Source organism: Sorex araneus, chromosome X (assembly GCF_027595985.1).
Source record: "Sorex araneus isolate mSorAra2 chromosome X, mSorAra2.pri, whole genome shotgun sequence".
Taxonomy (NCBI): domain Eukaryota; kingdom Metazoa; phylum Chordata; class Mammalia; order Eulipotyphla; family Soricidae; genus Sorex; species Sorex araneus.
In genome coordinates, this window is record NC_073313.1 from 161,731,698 (window position 1) to 161,750,260 (window position 18,563).

Below are 18,563 nucleotides of genomic sequence, written 5' to 3' on the forward strand. Positions count from 1 at the left end.
GCCTTGAGCATGGCTGTGGCAGGGTTCTGGAGGTTTTCGGCTGCCAGGGATCTGCTTGGGGCGGGGAGGGAAACTCAACCCGCCCCCCTCCGAGGGGTCCCCGTGTAGACAGCCTGGCAAACGGGGGCAGGAGATTCTTAACATTCAAAACAAAAAACTTCATACCATCCACTTCATCCCTGCATGGCGCCCTTCCTGGCATGGAGGTGGGGGGGCATTAGGAGGTCCGGGGGGGTGACAGGAGCCGGGGTGCAGTGGGGGGCACTCTTGGTTTGCTTATAGAAGGTGATCTCTGGGGCTGGAGTGCTCACTGATTTCTTGTTTCCCAAAAATGGGGAGTCAGTGGCCCAACAAGCATGCGATTCTCTGTTTATCTCTTAAAGGACACAGTGCCCGCCTCACCCAAGACCCGGGCACTGTGGGTTCACTCCCGACAGAGTCCCAATACCCCCGGGGAGCCCCCCACCGGGCTGCATGTGGAATGAGGGGTTCTCCGTGGCCACCCGCTCCGGGTGAGCGGCCCAGGGCCCGGTCCCGGAGTGTGTTTTATTTAAACCCCGCTTCAACCCTGGGCCCATGCCCTCCCGGAGTCCTTTCCGTCCTGGTTCCCGAACAGGCCCGTGTCTGCCCGTCGGACCCGTGACTGAGCCGTGATCTGCAGGGACACTTGACCATCTCCTGGCTGGCACTGACCCAGCCAAGAGGCACCCGTGGCCCAGTGGCGGGGGGGGCTGGGGAAGGGACGGGGGGGACGGGGAGGTGGGCACGCTTCTCCCAGCCCAGACCCCCCCACCCCATCGGGGGCCCCGTCTCCCCCTCCCCCTCCTGCTGCCCCGCCCTGAACTCCATGTCCATGTCGGCCCACACTCGGCTAATTGAGCTCGTTGAAAACCTCTTTTTTCACATATTTGCTTAATTAGCGTACGGTGACCCCTCGGCAAACACGGCCCCCCCCCCCTTGATGATTACAGGCGGCCCTCGGACAGCAGAGCATCAAAGAGTCAGCCGGCACCTCAGCCAGCAAAAACACAAGTGGCTTGAATTAGCCCTGATAGGCAGCTGAGTAGATCTGACGCGCATCCCTCTCCCCCCGCCCCCCTCCCCCCCATCCATCACTCAGAACCGGCCAGTCACAGGAAACGGGGGAGGCCCGGGGTGGAAGCCCAAGTGCCCGTAATACAAAACAGATCACCTTTCACCTGCCTGACCCCCTGCGCTTCACTTGGGATTTTTTAGGGTGGCCCCCAAATGTGTCCAGTCACTCACTCTCACCCCCCCCACCCCCAGGGGCTGGCCTGGCTTCCAGGCGCGTGCCCAGGAGGAGTCACGGCTCACAGCCCGGAAGGTTCTAGAAAGGCAGGAAGGCCCCCCCCACCGCCCCCACTCACAAATTCTTCTAGAATTCACCGCCCCCCCCCCCCCCCCCCCGCTGTCCAGAGCCTGCCAGAGTCCGTCTGGATTCGTAGGTTTGAGAGGAATTCATGGCCCGCTGCGGGCAGGCACCTTCTCCTTCCGCTCGCCGGCCGCAGGGTGGGGGACCACAGGGGCTGCCCGGGGCTCCTCAGGCTTGAGGCCGAGCCCGACCCAGGTGACGCTTGGGAGTTGGTCTGGGCTGACCCCCGCACGGTCCCAGTGGCGTCTCTGTGAGGGGATGTGTCCATGAATTGGCACCCACCGCGGGGAAAAGAAGAGAGGAAGAGAGACAGAGAGAGAAAGAGAGAGAGACAGAGACAGAGACAGAGAAAGAGAGAAGGGGAGAGAGAAAGAGAGGAAGAGAGATAAAGAAAGAGAAACAGAGAGAAGGGGGAGAGAGAAAAAGTGAAACAGAAAGAGAGAGAAGGGGAAAGAGGAGAGAGAGACAGAGTGAGAGAAAGAGAGGGAGAGATAGAAAGAAGAAGAGAGAGACAGAAAAAGAGGAATAGAGAAAGAGAGAAAGAGAGAGATAAAGAGAGAGCAGAGAGAGAATGAGAGCAAAGAAAGGAAGAGAAAAGGGAGAGACAGAAAGAGAGGAGAGAGAGATAGAAGAAGACAGAAAGAAGATAGAAAGGAGAAGAGGGAAAGAAGAGAGAGGAAAGAGGCAGAGAAAGAAGGAGAGAAAGAAAGAGAGAAGAGAGAGAAAGAGAAAAGGGAGAGAAAAAGAAAGTGAGAAATAGAGAAAGAGAAGAAAGAGCGAGTGAGAGAGTGAGACAGAGCAAGCGAGAGAGAGTGAGACAGAGAGAGCGAGCGAGAGAGAGACAGAGAGAGTGAGCGAGAGGGAGTGAGACAGAGAGCAAGAGAGAAAGAGAGCGACGAGAGAGAGAGAGAGAGAGAGAGAGAGAGAGAGAGAGAGAGAGAGAGAGAGAGAGAGTGCAAGAGCGTCCCTATGTCACGTCTGGCTATAATCCCCTCCCCGATCCTGTCTGCTCCCCGAGGGTCTCTCCGTCCAGGCTGCCCGGTGACACCCCAGGGCTGTGCCCTATCCCGTATCGCCTTCCCCGGGGCACCTGCGGAACACCGCCCCCAATCCGGGCCGCCCGGGGCCGAACCTGCCCTCCTTGAGCCTCTGCAACTCTCTGCCAGGGGCAGGTTCTGGCAGTCTGGTGGGGGGCGTCAGGCGTCTCTGCTCTCACGGCGACACCAGGGGGCCGGTCAGACACCAGGGGAGCAGGCAGCGGCCAGGGCCACGTGGTGTCAGCGCTGTGACCCACAGGTGTGGCACCCTGGTGCAGGGTCCCTAAACCAGCATCGGGGCGGCGAGGGCCGCCTTCCTGGGGGTCTGGGCTCAGCAAGCCAAGCCTATAAGTACCGCGAGGGGTCAGCCGGGGTCTGCTGGTCAGGGCTTCCTATGGCCGGGAAGAGCGGTCAGTGGTGTCTCAGCCTGGCCACCGCCTCCCCGTGAGGCTTTCCTGGGGAAAGAGCCCGGGACAAGACCCCCCTGAGACCGCCGGATTACGGACAGAACCTGGGGGGCTGGCCGAGCCCATCACTAACACACCCTGCCCGCCAGCCGGCTGAGCCCAGGCAGAGATGGCTAGAGCAAGTCTCACTCTGAACGGTTTCCTTGATGACTCGAACCCGGGGCCGCACAACTCGGCCCCTCGGGCCCTCTGGGGCTCCTCACTGACCCGTTGTATCGATGCCTCCCCTACCACCCCTCGCAACTCACTTTTGTTCTTTGGTTTGGTTTTGTTTTATTTTGGAGGGGACCAAAATAATAATAATTTGTCATCTGTCATCCCGTTGATCGTTGACTTGCTCGAGGGGCACCAGTAGCAGACAACAGACAATCGCCTTCTTTCCTAATGTTCGGTGAGGGCCAGGCTGACAGCACAGCACGGAGGGCGTTTGCCTCACAGGTTCGATCCCCGGCACCCCGAAAGGTTCCCCAAGTCTGCCAGGAGTGATCCCTGAGCACAGAGCCAGGAGTCAGCCCAGACCACCGCCAGGTATGGCCCAAAAACAAAATTAAAAAAAAAAAAGTGGGGCTAGAGCGATAGCACAGCGGGGAGGGCATTGACCTTGCATGCGGCCGACCCAGGTTCGATTCCCAGCATCCCATGTGGTCCCCTGAGCATCACCAGGGATAATTCCTGAGTGCAGAGCCAGGAGTAACCTCTGTGCATCGCCAGGTGTGACCCAAAAAGCAAAATAAAATTAAATAAAAAAAAATAAAGTTCCACTAAAAGAAAAAAAAATTTTTTTTAAATTGGAATTACATTTTTGGTTCCCAAAGACTTCGGATTATTTTTCACTACACCAGCGCCTTCCAGGGTCCGGGTCTGTGACACGCTTGGGTTTGCCCTTCCCGCGAGACGTTCATCCCCGTCAGGGAAACAGGAGCGGCTGCAACGGAGCCCTCCATGTCCTCCACCAGGGGTTAAAATTATATTATCAGCCACGTTCCCGTCTGTGTTCACAGCTGAGCTTCCGAGGTTCGGCAGCTTCTCCTGAAGGAAGCCGCGTCCCCATCTCTGACAAGCCCCTTCTGTTATGGAATTGCTGCCACAGTGATTGTGCGTGAGGTGGTGACACTCAGCCAGACAGGAAGGGGACATCTGCCTTAGGCTTTTTTTTTCTTTTTCTTTTCTTTTCTTTTCTTATTTTTTTTTGTTTGTTTTGTTTTTTTGCTTTTTGGGTCACACCTAGCAATGCACCGGGGTTCCTCCTGGCTCATGCACTCAGGATTTACTCCTGGCAGTGCTCAGGGGACCCTATGGGATATGGGAGTCGAACCCGGGTCAGCCACGTGCAAGGCAAACACCCTCCCTGCTGTGCTATCGCTCTAGCCCCTCTTTCTTTCTTTCTTTTCTTTCTTTCTTTCTTTCTTTCTTTCTTTCTTTCTTTCTTTCTTTCTTTCTTTCTTTCTTTCTTTCTTTCTTTCTTTTCTTTCTTTTTTCTCTCTCTTTCTTTTTTCTCTCTTTCTTTCTTTCTTTTTCTTTCTTTCCTTCCTTCTTTCTTTCTTTTCTTTCTTTTTTCTCTCTCTTTCTTTTTCTTTCCTTCTGTCTTTCTTTCTTTCTTTCCTTCTTTCCTTCCTTCCTTCCTTCTTTTTTTCCTTCCTTTCTTCTTTCTTTCTCTTTCCTTCTTTCTTTCTTTCTTTCTTTCTTTTTCTTTCTTTCCTTCCTTCCTTCTTTCTTTTCTTTCTTTTTTCTCTCTTTCTTTCTTTTTCTTTCCTTCTTTCTTTCTTTCTTTTTTCTTTCTTTCTTTCCTTCCGTCTTTCTTTCCTTCTTTCCTTCCTTCCTTCTTTTTTCCTTCCTTTCTTCTTTCTTTCTTTCTTTCTTTCTTTCTTTCCTTCTTTCTTTCCTTCCTTCCTTCCTTCCTTCCTTCTTTTTTTCCTTCCTTTCTTCTTTCTTTCTTTCTTTTTCTTTCTTTCCTTCCTTCTTTCTTTCTTTTCTTTCTTTTTTCTCTCTCTTTCTTTCTTTCTTCTTCTTTCCTTCTTTCCTTCTTTCTTTCTTTCTTTCTTTCTTTCTTTCTTTCTTTCTTTCTTTCTTTCTTTCTTTCTTTTTTCTTTCTTTCTTTCTTTCCTTCCTTCTTTCTTTCCTTCTTTCCTTCCTTCCTTCCTTCCTTCCTTCTTTTTTCCTTCCTTTCTTCTTTCTTCCTTTCTTTCTTTCTTTCTTTCTTTCTTTCTTTCTTTCTTTCTTTCTCTCTTTCCTTCTTTCTTTCTTTCTTTCTTTCTTTCTTTCATTCCCTCTCTTTCTTTCTTTCTTTCTTTCTTTCTTTCTTTCTTTCTTTCTTTCTTTCTTTCTTTCTTTCTTTTTATTTTTTAACCAAGAAAAAGGCCAAAGACAAAATTCAGAACCGGACTCATTTCCGTCACAGCCTTTTAGTTTGTTTGGTTTTTATTTTTTTAATTTCATTTTCATACGGTAGTTCTCATTCATTGATGACATTCAATATTTCAACACCAACCCCACTACCATGACACCTTCCCCCCACCGTTATTTCGAATTTTCCCTCCACCACCACCACCATTCAAGCCTGCCTGCCTTGGGGGGGCAGACGCTAGATCATTTATTTTCTATTGCTTATTTTGCAATATCATGAGAGGTCGCGGCCACGCGCTCCTGGTATTCTAACATTGTAAATATCGGGGTCCGGAGACATCTCTGAAGGGAGCTGAACCATTTTGATACTCAGTTGGGAGTCTCTGGATCAAGGCCGTTGTTGGTCTATAAATGAGTCACAGAGGCAGAACGTAGGCGTGACAGCCAGGACCCCCCCGAGGGGGCTGGCGGAGAGACGGGAAGGGACGAACCTTCCCCACTGCTGCCTAGTGACCTGGTGTCTTTAGTCCAAGCTCCTGCCTACCTTTGTTTTTCTTCTGGAAGTTTGTGGCCACCGGGGGTTCATCTGGAGTGGGCGGAGAAGGGCACCCGCTTCGTCTGAGGTGCCCCGGTGAAATCGGCTCGGTATGGGGTCCGAGAGATCTCTGGCAGGCTGCTGTCTTCCGGGATTCACTGCTGACTCTCTCTGTCACAGCCTTTTTATTTTATTTTATTTTATTTTATTTTATTTTATTTGCTTTTTGGGTCCCAGCCGGCGATGCTCAGGGGTTCCTCCTGGCTCTGCACTCAGGAATCACTCCTGGCAGTGCTCGGGGAGGTGGTGGGGGCCCTAGGGGATGCCGGGAATCGAACCCAGGTTGGCCGAGTGCAAGGTAAACGCCCTCCCCGCTGTGCTGTCTCTCCGGCCCCAAGTCACAGCTTTTTAAACCGGGGGGCTCCTTCATTCGGGGAGGTGGGGGCTTCTGTCTAGAGAAATCCGTGGCCCCCCAAGATGAAATGTAACGGATGGAGCGTGAGAACAGAGAGGGGGGGTTCTGGGTCGTACCCCCCCAGCCCGGACACTTCCTGCGTCTCCCACTGCAGGAAGCTTTTGGAAGTCCCAGGGTGTGTGCAAGGTCCTGTGGGAGCTGGGGGGCGGGGACCCCCTGGGGCATGACCGGACACCCTGGCTTCTCGTCGCTGTCTGCCTGCGAGTGGCCCGTGTCCAGGCGGCTGGTCACGATCCCCTCCCCTGCCCCGCCCATGTGTTCCCGGCCCCCCCGCCGGTCACGCGTGTCTCGGGGGGTCCCTGCACAGGGCGAACATCCACACGGGCAGGCAGTGCTCGGGGAAGCCGTCCTGCCTCTCCTGGCCCAGCACAGCCAGCCCGCTCTGGGCGATGAGGCTCCGGAGCGTGTCCATGTCCCGCGTGACACTGCTGTCGGCCAGGTCCAGTGCGCAGCCCTCGCGGGCCACGTTGTCCTTGAGGACGACCAGCCCGTGCTCGCGGAGGCTGCCGCGGCAGCGGGAGAGGAAGGCCAGGAGGTCTTTGTCCGTCAGGTGCCCTGCAGGGGCACGGGGGAGGGGGAGAGCATGGCTCAGAACCCTCCCCCCACCGGCTGCTGGCCGCAGAGGTCACTCTTAGGGAGACCCTCTCAGGGACAGACACAGTGCCCCCAGGCCCGCGGCACCGGACCGCCCATCTCATGGGATCCCCGGGACCCCCCCCGGACAAATACACTGTCATACCCATGTGATGTCATGCCCATGTGATGTCATACCCATGTGATGTCATGCCCATGTGATGTCATGCCCACATGATGTCATGCCCTGTGATGTCATACCCATGTGATGTCATGCCTATGTGATGTCATGCCTATGTGATGTCATGCCCATGATGTTATGCCCATGTGATGTCATACCCATGTGATGTCATGCCCATGTGATGTCATGCCCATGTGATGTCGTGCCCATGTGATGTCGTGCTCATGTGATGTCATGTCCATGTGATGTCATGCCCACGTGATGTCATGCCCATGTGATGTCGTGCCCATGTGATGTCGTGCCCATGTGATGTCATGCCCATGTGCCAACGCCTGACACACAACCTCTCCCACTTCTCCCCAGAAATGCAAGGACCGGTCAGTGGTCACTAAGCAGGGAGAAGCTTCCGGTGCCCACTTTCTGGCGTCTGTTCATGCCTCATCTGTTCCCTGGGCACTGGACACCGGGTGTCTAAGTCCAGCAGCTGCCGCGTTCTTCTGAGGAGGCGACCCAGCCCCCCCCCCCCGTTAGGGCGTCCGTCCCCCGCACCCCCGGGGCCACATGGGCACTGACCGGAAACCCACTGGATCCAGATGACGTCGTAGCGGCCCACAGGCAGCGCGAACTCCTGCAGGCTGCGGCAGTGGAAGTTCTCGACCCCGTGGCCGGGCGCCAGGTAGGCCTGGGCCTCCCGCAGGAAGGCCGGCATCATGTCCACCAGCTCCACGCGGCTGAACACGGGCAGCAGCACGTGCTTGCTGACCCGCCCGATGCCCGAGCCGCAGTCCAGCGCACAGCCCGTCCCTGCCTGGCCAGGGCCCTGCAGGAAGGGAGCTTGTAGGACACATCAAGGGCACACACACACACACTCACACACACATATGCTCACACACGCACTCACAAACACTCACACATGCACTCGCACACATGCATTCACACACTCAGATACACATACATACACACTCACACACTCACACACAGTCAGACACACATACGCTCACACACACATGCACATGCATTCATACACAGACTCATATACACACATGCACTCACACACACACACACTCACACACATGCATTCATACACAGACACATATATACACATGCACTCACACACACGCACTCATACACTCACACACATGCACACACTCACACACACTCAGACACACACATGCACTCACACTCAAACACGGACCCACATACATATGTACACCACTTACACACACTCACATATGAACTCACACATACACGCACACATACTCAGACACACATACATACACACACTCACACACTCACACACATGAACTTACACACGCACACACTCAGACACATATATACACGCTCTCACACACTCACACACACTCAGACACACATATGCTCACACACACACTTACACACATGCACACACTCAACACCGACACTCACTCACATACACTCACATAGACATACACACGCACTTACAGAAATACACACTCACACTCACATATACACACACTCATTCACATACATACACACTCAAACATATGCTCATATTTACTCACACACACATATACACACAAATATAAACACACACATATACACACTAACAAACATACAAACACTCACACACTCACACTCATGCATTCTCACACACTCAAACACACGCGGACACACTCACATATACTCACAAACATACCACACACATTCACATGTATACTCACATACACACACATAAAGACATATACACACTCACATTAACACACACATTCACATACACTCATATGCACACATTCACCCACATTCACATACACTCACATTCACATACATACACACATACATACTAAGATACACACATACATATTCACACACATACACACATACACATACATACACTGACACACGTACACACTCGTATACATGACACACTCACATACAAACATGTTCACATACATACCACACACACTCTTACACACACATACCCACATACACACACTCACATACTCACACATACACTCACGCACATACACACACATACATGCACTCATACACATACCACACTCTCTCTCTCTCTCTCTCTCTCTCACACACACACACACACACACACACACACACACACACACACCCTGCGGGCTCCAACTCCCGAGGGGCCTCTGCTGACCTATTTCCACTTATTTCGGTCACCTGGGCCGTGTCTCGAGGGTCTGGAGGCCCAGGGCTCACTCCCGCCTGTGCTCAGGGGCCCATGTGTGGTGCTGGGGGCCCAGCCACGGCCAGCCACATGCAAGGCCCATGCAGTCCTCGACCCGGTTCTGCTCTTGTGCCAGAAAGGGCAGCGTGTACCTACCCCGCACCGCTGGCACTTGTCTCCCAAGTAAGTCTGTGCATCACACGAACCGGGAGACGCAAGATGGGTGTGTGGGGCGGGGAGTCGGGGACGGGTGCCAAGAAACAGCGTCCTGCTGGGGCTGGAGTGATAGCACAGCGGGTAGAGCGTTTGCCTTGCATGCAGCCGACCTGGGTTCGAATCCCAGCATCCCATAGGGTCCCCTGAGCACCGCCAGGGGTAATTCCTGAGTGCATGAGCCGGGAATGACCCCTGTGCATTGCCGGGTGTGACCCAAAAAGCAAAAAAAAAAAAGAAAGAAAGAAACAGCGTCCCGCGCTTGCATCTACCGGGCAACCTATGAACCCCGACTGACAAAGATGCAGAGAGTCAGCTGCTCCGAATTATTTGGTCCAAACTGGAAGGAATGCAGAATCACGCTTTGTGCTAGAAATTGGTGGTAACCAGATACTCAGAGTTGCCAATCAAGACCCGAAGGGGAAAAGCCCACTCTTGATTTCTCAGGAACTAGGGATTTAGGGGAAACAAAAAAAAAAAAAATTAAAAAGCATTTGGCTAAAGATCAAAAGGTGACAGAAACGTCACTTCCCAGGCACTCAAAAGAGCAAAAAAGGGCAAAACTCTTCCAGCATCTTTCCAAGCGGGGCCGCGAGAACCCTGAGTTATTAAGGGCTGATACTTAGCGAACTGCCTTCCGTGTGTAATCACTGTAGGACTCAAACCGTTCCCGCCAGGCGGGGAGGAGAGGAAGCCCGGGGGACCTCAGCCTAGGTCTGGCATCTCCATTTAGCCCCTGGCTGGCCCGGGAGGTCAGAGGGAGCACCTCAGCCCAAGGAACAGTCTTCATCTTGGGAGTCTGAGTAGGTGGATTTGAACACCCGACACTGATGCCTTGATCAGAATAAGATGGGTGGGTGTCGAGTTTCAGAGGGAAACACTTTCCTCGGGGTATGAGACAAACCCTGCTCATTTGCTCGACTTTGCCTGCCACAGGGCACCCTGTGCCTTTAGCGGTATCCATGTGCCTTTAGTGTCACACACGCAGTGTCCCCTAACAAAGCCAGAAACCCCAGGTGGCAGAAGTGAAGCGGAGAGAGTTTAGACTCGGAGCCCAAGGTTGATCTCTGTTGAGCAGAAGAAGCATCATGAGAATGCTGGGGTTCAGGCATTTCAGGCATTGGCCTTGCGTGTGGCTGATGCCAGTTCGGCCCCCACCACCACCACCACCAGGGCCCCTGAGCATTGCAGGCGGCAGTTCTGGAAATTTCTGAGCACCCCCAGTGACCCAGGGATCCTGGATACCAATGGATGGTATCTATTTGGCACCACATTCTTGGGCATTAAAACCCCTGATGTGGGGGCCAGAGCGATAGCACAGCGGGGAGGGCGTTTGCCTTGCACGCGGCCAACCCGGGTTCGATCCCCAGTATCCCATATGGTCCCCCAAGCACTGACAGGAGTAATTCCTGAGTGCATGAGCCAGGAGTAACCCCTGAGCATCGCTGGGTTTGACTCAAAAAGCAAAAAAAAAAAAAAAAAAACCCTGATGTGGTTGGCCGGGAATCACCCAGATCTCTTTATCACCACTTGGGAGATCCAAACCCCCCCCCAAAAAAAGAACCATAAAGGCAATAGAAACTTCCCATCCCCTGTCTGTCTGTATCTAATGAGGAAGAAAGAGGGAGTTTCACCAACACCAGACGCGACAAGGAACTATTCGGAACTCCGTGTGAAATAACCCAGGGGCTCCTGCCGTAACCATCTTTGAGCCCACCCACAAATGCACGTCTTTGTGGGACATCTCCTTCTTGTGATCGGGGACCAGCCAGTCTCCCCTGGTCTCAAACGATGTGACCTCATCATCAGTCACCTGGGGAGTCGGCTGTGCCGAGCCTCCCATTTTGACACATCATCCTGAACTCACCCTCCTCTGTCAAAGGGGAGATTAGTAGGACAACGGGGTAGAGCCAGGTGGGAGAAGCCGCTGACCTCATCTGGCCCTTCCTTTCTCCACATCTTTTTTTAAATTATTTTTAGGATCACACCCAGCGATGCTCAGGGGTTCCTCCTGGCTCTGCACTCAGGAATGACTCCTGGCGGTGCTCGGGGACCCAATGGGATGCTGGGGATCGAACCTGGGTCGGGCGCATGCAAGGCAAACGCCCTCCCCACTGTGCTACCACTCCGGCTCTCTCCACATCTTAACACAGGCTCTCACGCCAGGCAGCTCTCATGCGACAAAGACACAAGTACCTGAGCTCTGTGTTCACAGGGACCTCCGTCTCCTAACCAAGGCGGGTCACTCACCCCAACGAATTTCCCCAGAAACTTCCGCGAGGCTTGGATGTCTGGGTTGGACAGTTCGATGAAATTCCCCATCATCCCCGCTTCCGTGGCCGGGACTTCTTGGTAGAAAAGTTTTGCTCTTGCATAGAACTGCATCTCGCCGTTGATGACGTGGCTGGTTAACGCATACAGCTTCACTGCAGGTGAAATAGAATGAACCTGTGTGACTACGCGCAGCAGAGAGCAAGCTCAATATTTGACCTTCCTGGGGGTCAATATTTGACCTTCCTGACCTTCTGGGTGTGCTCGGGACCCCAGAGGTCTGGCCCGATGATACTGACCCAGCGATGCCAGCCTGGAGGTTTGGCGTTGAGGGCTGGCAATATGATTCTGCTGGGGACCACTGCATAACCTGCAGTGCCCGAGGGATCAAACTTGATACGTCACATGTCAGGTGTTTACTCCAGCCCCTGGCCCCTGGCTCCATCTAAGCCTGCACTGAGTTTCCTCTTAGAAACCTGAGAATTTGTGCTAAGGGAGAAAGGGTATGGCTTTGAAATCAAGAAACAGGCTTATAAGCTCTCGCTCATGATTTACTTGCTGTGTAACGTTGATCAAACTTCAATCACTCCTGGCAGTGCTCGGGGGACCCTATGGGATGCTGGGAATCGAACCCAGGTCTGCTGCATGCAAGGCAAATGCCCTCCCCGCTGTGCTATCGCTCCAGCCCAGTCAAATTTCTTTTTTTTTTTTCTTTTTGGGTTGCACCTGGCGATGCACAGGGATTACTCCTGGCTGTGCACTCAGGAACCACCCATGGCAGTGCTCAGGGGACCATATGGGATGCTGGGATTCAAACCCGGGTCGGCCGCATGCAAGGAAACGCCCTCCCTGCTGTGCTATCACTCCAGCCCAGTCAAATTTCTTAAACCCTTTCACTGACCGAGGTCTTATGAATAAAACCTAGTCATGACATTTTCCTGAGAAAATGACATGGTTTTGAGTAGGAGTCTAAGGAATGAGAATCCTTTTAACCTTAATCAGGAACATTTTTTTTTTTTCAAGTAACAAGCTGGTGGCAGGGAACTAGTGTATCACTGGGCTCTCAGCCAAAGTCTTGCATAGACCCAGAATTTAAAAAAAAAATTTATTAGTCAATCACCTTGAGGTACAGTTACAGACTTATAAGCTTTCTTATAAGAAGGAGGAATTCCTGAGTGCAGAGGCAGGAGTAATCCCTGAGCATTGCCCTGAACCAAAAATCTAAAAAAATAATAATAATAAGGAAAAGCCTAAAGTCCAGAACCACTGGAAACCACTAACCTACGCCCTCGTCTCTTCCTTGTCACTCGGGAAAATCATGCCAATAGCAAGTAGCCTGGTAAATGTTGACCAAGACAGTAGGGATGACAGAGAGCAAATATCCCCATCACAATGACATGACCCCTCCAGATTCTTCCCTTTGTCGCAAAAAATAAGGCAAGTCCCTCAGAGCTTCTAGAGTCTTCCGAGAGAATAGGGCAGGTACCTGGGATGGAGCCAACCGCAGCCCAGTGCTCACCCTAATCCGGCCCTCAGCTGCCCGCGTTAGTTAGCCGAGTCTATTAAAACCTTCATTTGGACCTGGGCAGGGCCCTGGATGCCAAGGAACATGCCAGGCTCAGTTGGGGGCAGACACAGTGGCTTGAGTTCTCGCTGTCACCTCATTGACGGGAGTGATTTCAGTAAAAAAGATATACGAGGTGTCATGGCCAGCCCCGTGTTCACCTGATAGCTTCCCTCGGGGCCTGAAGCTGCTCCCCCTCCGTCTGCCTTTGCCTTCTTGTTCGAGCTGTATCTGGTGGCTTTCTCTCGTGGGCTTACAACGTCTCCGTGTGACTCGGGCAAGAGGAAGACAGACAATAGACACTCTATGGGTTCTTGAGGGACCTGGGGCTAAGATCTCCAAGACTGCTCAGATCGGGACTGGGCCTCTTCCGCCCAAATCCCCCATTTTCCAGTAGCTAGGCGGTCACACCCAGAAACTGCCCACAGGGCCATGTAATCACATCAAGGGCCAACACCAGAGACTATAAAACCAAGCTCCCGGAAGCGCGTGGCCGCTTTGTGGCTGCATGACATCTTATAGCCTAGTTCTTCTCCTCAGAGAACCTGGCAAGCTACCGAGTTTCCTGCCTGCATGGGAGAGCCTGGCAAGCTTCCTGTGGCATATTTGATATGACAAATACAGTAACAATGATGAGTCTCGTGCTCCTGACCCTGAAAGAGCCTCTAATGCGGCACCATTGGGAAGAACGAGTAAAGTGAGGCTGCTAAAATCTCTGGGCTAGGATGAATGGAGACATTACTGGGCCCGCTCGAGCAAATAGAGGATCAACGGGATGAGAGTGATGATAGTCATGGGTTCTTGATAAAATGTCTTGATAAAATGGGAGGATCAACGGGATGAGAGTGATGATAGTCATGGGTTCTTGATAAAATGTCTTCACCTGTATCATAAACCGAACTCTCCAAGACCAGCACACTGGTTTGCATTTTGTAACAAGAGAACAAACAAAAAACTAAAATAACTAGTATCAGTTTATTGACCCTCAGGAAGACGATGAGTCTTGTGATGATATTAAGGAGAAAAATTATAACTGGGGCTGGAGTGGTAGTATAGCGGGGAGGGCGTTTGCCTTGCATATGGCTGACCCAGGTTCAATTCCCAGCATCCCATAGGGTCCCCCTAGCACCACCAGGAGTAATTCCTGAGTGAAGAGCCATGAGTGAACCCTATGCATTGCCAGGTGTGACCCAAAAAGCAAAATGTGTGTGTGTGTATATATATATATATATATATATATTATATATATATATATATAAAACTTGGTGCTTATGCTTGCAGGTTAGCTTCTCATATTTATTTGCTTTCTTCTTTGCTTTTATAATTGGTAAGGATTCTAGCTGGCTGTTCTGGGGTTCTAGCAGTCATCCTGAGCATGTCTCAGAATTGCCTTGAGGGAGCCTCTTCTTTGTCTCTCTCTCTCCTTTGCTCGGCCTCTGTGCCTCAGACACTAGACCTGCACTGCACGTCAGCTGAAAATTGATCTCAACATCTTTGGAAGATGAAAAGACTTCGGTTAGACAGTACGCTGGAAATTGTTCAAGAATGAGAATATTGGAACAAATTACTTGGTATTTATAAGGGGGGGAGGGAGAGAGCCAAAGGATGAGATGCCTTTGTGAAGACCAGGGCCTTTTGGATTCTTCCCAATTTAGCCATTAAAGAGATAATGATTTTTTTTAAAAGGGAAGAGAGGGAGGGAGGAAGGGAAGGGAGGGAGGAAGGGAAGGAAGGAAGGAAGGAAGGAAGGAAGGAAGGAAGGAAGGAAGGAAGGAAGGAAGGAAGGAAGGAAGGAAGGAAGGAAGGAAGGAAGGAAGGAAGGAAGGAAGGAAGGAGAAAGGAAGGAAGGGAGAGAAGGGAAGGAGAAGGCTGGTTTTAAGTACAGTAGAATATTATTCAGTCATGAAAAAAGAAGTTAGTCGTGCCATTTTCAACCCAAGGATTGACATTGAGGGCATTGCTATTATACAGTAAGAAAAAAGAGAGAGAAATGCTGTATGAGCTCAATTTTGTGAAATCAAAGCAACCAAGCTCAAGTCTGTTGTTGTTATTATTGTTTTCCATCAATAGGGAGGTTTGGGAGGTGGTTCTTGATCGTTCTATTTGTTTTGTTGTTGTTATTGTTGTTTGTTCCACCAATGGGAAGCATCGGGAGGCGGGTCTTGATGTTTCTAATGCGGTTGTTGTTGCTTTTCCACCAATGGGAAGGGTTGGGAGGCAGGCTTTGATGTTTCTGATAACATCCCAGTGTCTGGCTATTCCCAGGTGCTAGAAAGCCAGACTAAGCCTCACGATTGCCACGCAGACCTGTGATCTGAGGTTGTCCCCCACCGGACTTGGCTCTCTGATGAGCACTTCTCCAATCATAATCATGCACAGGCTCTGAGCTTTATTATTTTTCCCTTCCAACTGAGAGCGCATTTTCTGCACTAGCTTCCCCCCAAGTGCGGTCCCCGGGATCAGAGAGGCCGCTGCTCTCTGCCTCCACGACACTGTCTCCATGGTAGTCCCTGGGACCAGAATTCGCACCCCTGGCCACAGTGCTCACTGGGGCTCACGTTACCTCAGCCCAGTGCTCATGCACCGCTGGCAGAGGTCACCCTTCATGGTGACCAGACAGCTCCAGGGGTGGCCCCTGAGGTGGGCGGGCACAGACTTAGTCCCCGAACTCACACCCCCTGGCTCTCACCAGTGTCACATGCAGGCACTGGGCACCAGGCGTCATTCCACAGCCTCACGCTTGCCTCACTGCAGCTGTTAAGGCCCTGGCCCGTCCCCGAGCCCTGACTGAGACACTTTCTCCCCACGTCAGCAAAGGACCCGCCTGAGTGTCAGCCAGCGGACAGAGTCTCTGGCCTGGCTGGGTGTCTCCGGGAGCTTTCTAGAAGAGCTTCTTTCTCGGGAGAGGGAGCAGTCAGAGCCAGGCTGTGTGAGAAATAGAGAAGCGTTGGCAGGGCCAGCACCAGAGGTCAGAGGAAGCCTGGCCTGCTTCTGCGGCTCTTAAATGAAAGCAACACAGCTCCCTCCTGGGCAGTTCCCTCCATGGCAGCTCCCTTGTGGGCAGTTCCCTCCTGGGAAGCTCCTTCCGTGGCAACTCCCTCTGTGGCAGTTCCCTCCATGGCAGCTCCCTCCTGAGCAGTTCCCTTCGTGGCAGTTCCCTCCTGGGCAGTTCCCTCCGTGGCAGTTCCCTCCTGAGCAGCTCCCTCCTGGGCAGTTCCCTCCTGGGCAGCTCCCTCCTGGGCAGTTCCCTCCTGGGCAGTTCCCTCCATGGCAGTTCCCTCTATGGCAGCTCCCTCCGTGGCAGTTCCCTCCTGAGCAGCTCCCTCCTGGGCAGTTCCCTCCTGGGCTGCTCCCTCCATGGCAGCTCCCTCCTAGGCCGGTGGCCCTGCAGAGCTGAGGGCATTCGAGGCGGGAAGCAGATGACCTGCTTCCTGCTTTCACTGCAACACCAAGGCAGTGCAGAGCCCTCATTCTCCCACCCCCAGTTCCTGCCTTGTCAGCTCTGTCCAAAGGGGTCTGAAGGCCGAGGGAAGGAGCCAGGCCGGGGCTGGAGAGACTCTACAGGGACGCAGGCTTGCAGCTCAATCCTTACACCCCCCTCCGCTCCACCTAGGGTCCCCCCACCCACCCACTGGCAGTGATCCCAGAGCCAAGAGTAAGCCCCGAGCCCCGCCCAAGCCCAAGTGGCCCATGCAGTGAAAAAGAGAAGCAAAGCCAGGCCGGGGAGCGTGTTACAGCACCACTGCCTGCGTCAATGAAAACCAGAGGAAACAGCTAAGCTGGGAGCAGACCAGCCCTAGCCGGAGACCCCCCTCAGACGCACCCATTTCAGCCCTCTAACTGCTGTGACACCCAGGACGGGTGACGTGGAACATGTGTTCATGGGCTCACGCATGCATATGCATGTATGTCTACATGTGGCAGGTGTATGCTCACGCCTCTACCAGCATGCATACATATACAAGCAAATTCCATGATGCATATGCCACAAAAAAGTGTGTGTGCATGTGTATTTATTCACATACATGTATGCACACGTGCATCTGTGTGCACACACAACGTGTCCACATGTACGCACAGCCCCAGAACAATGCTCACGCCTATACAAGCATGCATACATATACATGCAAATTCCATGATGCATATGCCACAAAGAAAGTGTGTGTGCATGTGTATCTATTCACATACACGTATGCACACATGCGTCTGTGTGCACACACGACGTGTCCACATGTATGCACAGCCCCGGAACAATGCTCACGCCTATACAAGCATGCATACATATACATGCAAATTTCATGATGCATATGCCACAAAAAAATGTGTGTGTATCTATTCACATACACGTATGCACACGTGCATCTGTGTGCACACGCGGACGTATCCACATGTACGCACGGTCCCAGAACACGCCGCCGCGTGCTCCAGTCTCTCTGTCATAGGCTCAGCTCATGTGCTTCCTCGCCTCTGAGTGACCGCCATGTTCTGGCCTGTGGTGGCCGCTCCCTTCCCGGCTCAAGGGACGAGACCCCCCCCAGCACAGCGGGGAGGGCGTTGGCCTTGCATGCAGCCGACCCGGGTTCGATTCCCAGCATCCCACAGGGTCCCTCGAGCACCGCCAGGAGTGATTCCTGAGTACATGAGCCAGGAGAAACCCCTGTGCATTGCCGGGTGTGACCCCCCAAAAAAAGAGACGAGACCCCCGATCCTGCAAGGCTGAGCCGGCTGCCCCCACCCCCCACCTCCCCACCCCCTGCAGGACCCCGGCACCGTCCTGAGCTCAGGGAGGCCCCGGACACAGCCTGTGTGCCCACGCGCCTGGCATTTCACAGTCTGCTCGCAGGAAGGCCCAAGGCTGCCGGCCTCTCTTCGGGCCTGCCCCGTGCCCCCGCGGGCGCCCCCCACTCACCCAGCGGCAGCTTCTCCAGCAGGTGGAGGTAGCTCTGGAAGAAGTCGTTGCGGATGGCCCTGTGCAGGATGAAGGACATGCTGTGCCGGCAGAGGTCAAGGTCGGTCTTCTGCCAGCGGGCCCGGAAGGCCAGGTGCGCGCCCAGGTGAGCCATCGGAGGCCAGCGGGCAGCGGGTGGTCACCCCTGCAGAGGACGAGGCTGTGCTTCCACCCGGGACTCCGGCCGGTCACCTAAAACCCTCGGCTGCCGGCCGGGGGGCCCGGGGGCAGAGCCGCAGACTCAGACTTGGGCTCTTGGCACGGCCCCGGGGCTGATGGCTTGGGTGACACCACGGCCGGCCAACAGGTGCCGGGGCAGGACGAAAACAGGCCATGGGAACCCCGCGTGCCCCCGGAGAGAGCACGCCTCGTGGTGTCCCCACCCCCGTGCCCGGC

The 18,563-nt window shown here is 53.3% G+C and overlaps 1 protein-coding gene across 1 annotated transcript; it reads right to left on the reverse strand.

Annotated features, from left to right (window-relative positions):
* Window positions 1–6,527: 6,527 nt before the first annotated feature.
* NTMT2 (N-terminal Xaa-Pro-Lys N-methyltransferase 2) lies at window positions 6,528–18,282 on the reverse strand. Its single transcript, XM_004613854.1, has 4 exons — window positions 18,129–18,282; window positions 11,635–11,810; window positions 7,578–7,824; window positions 6,528–6,805 (listed from the first exon to the last, which is right to left on the reverse strand). Exons 1-4 carry the CDS (start codon window positions 18,280–18,282, stop codon window positions 6,528–6,530), a joined length of 855 nt encoding a protein of 284 aa, XP_004613911.1.
* Window positions 18,283–18,563: the final 281 nt, after the last annotated feature.

Coding starts and splice junctions, on each gene's coding strand:
- NTMT2 (XM_004613854.1), bottom strand. CDS start 18,282: ATGGCTCACCTGGGCGCGCACCTGGCCTTCCGGGCCCGCTGGCAGAAG. Junction 11,811..18,128: donor GCTGGAGAAGCTGCCGCTGG/GTGAGTGGGGGG, acceptor TTTCACCTGCAG/TGAAGCTGTATGCGTTAACC. Junction 7,825..11,634: donor TTCTGGGGAAATTCGTTGGG/GTGAGTGACCCG, acceptor CCCTTCCTGCAG/GGCCCTGGCCAGGCAGGGAC.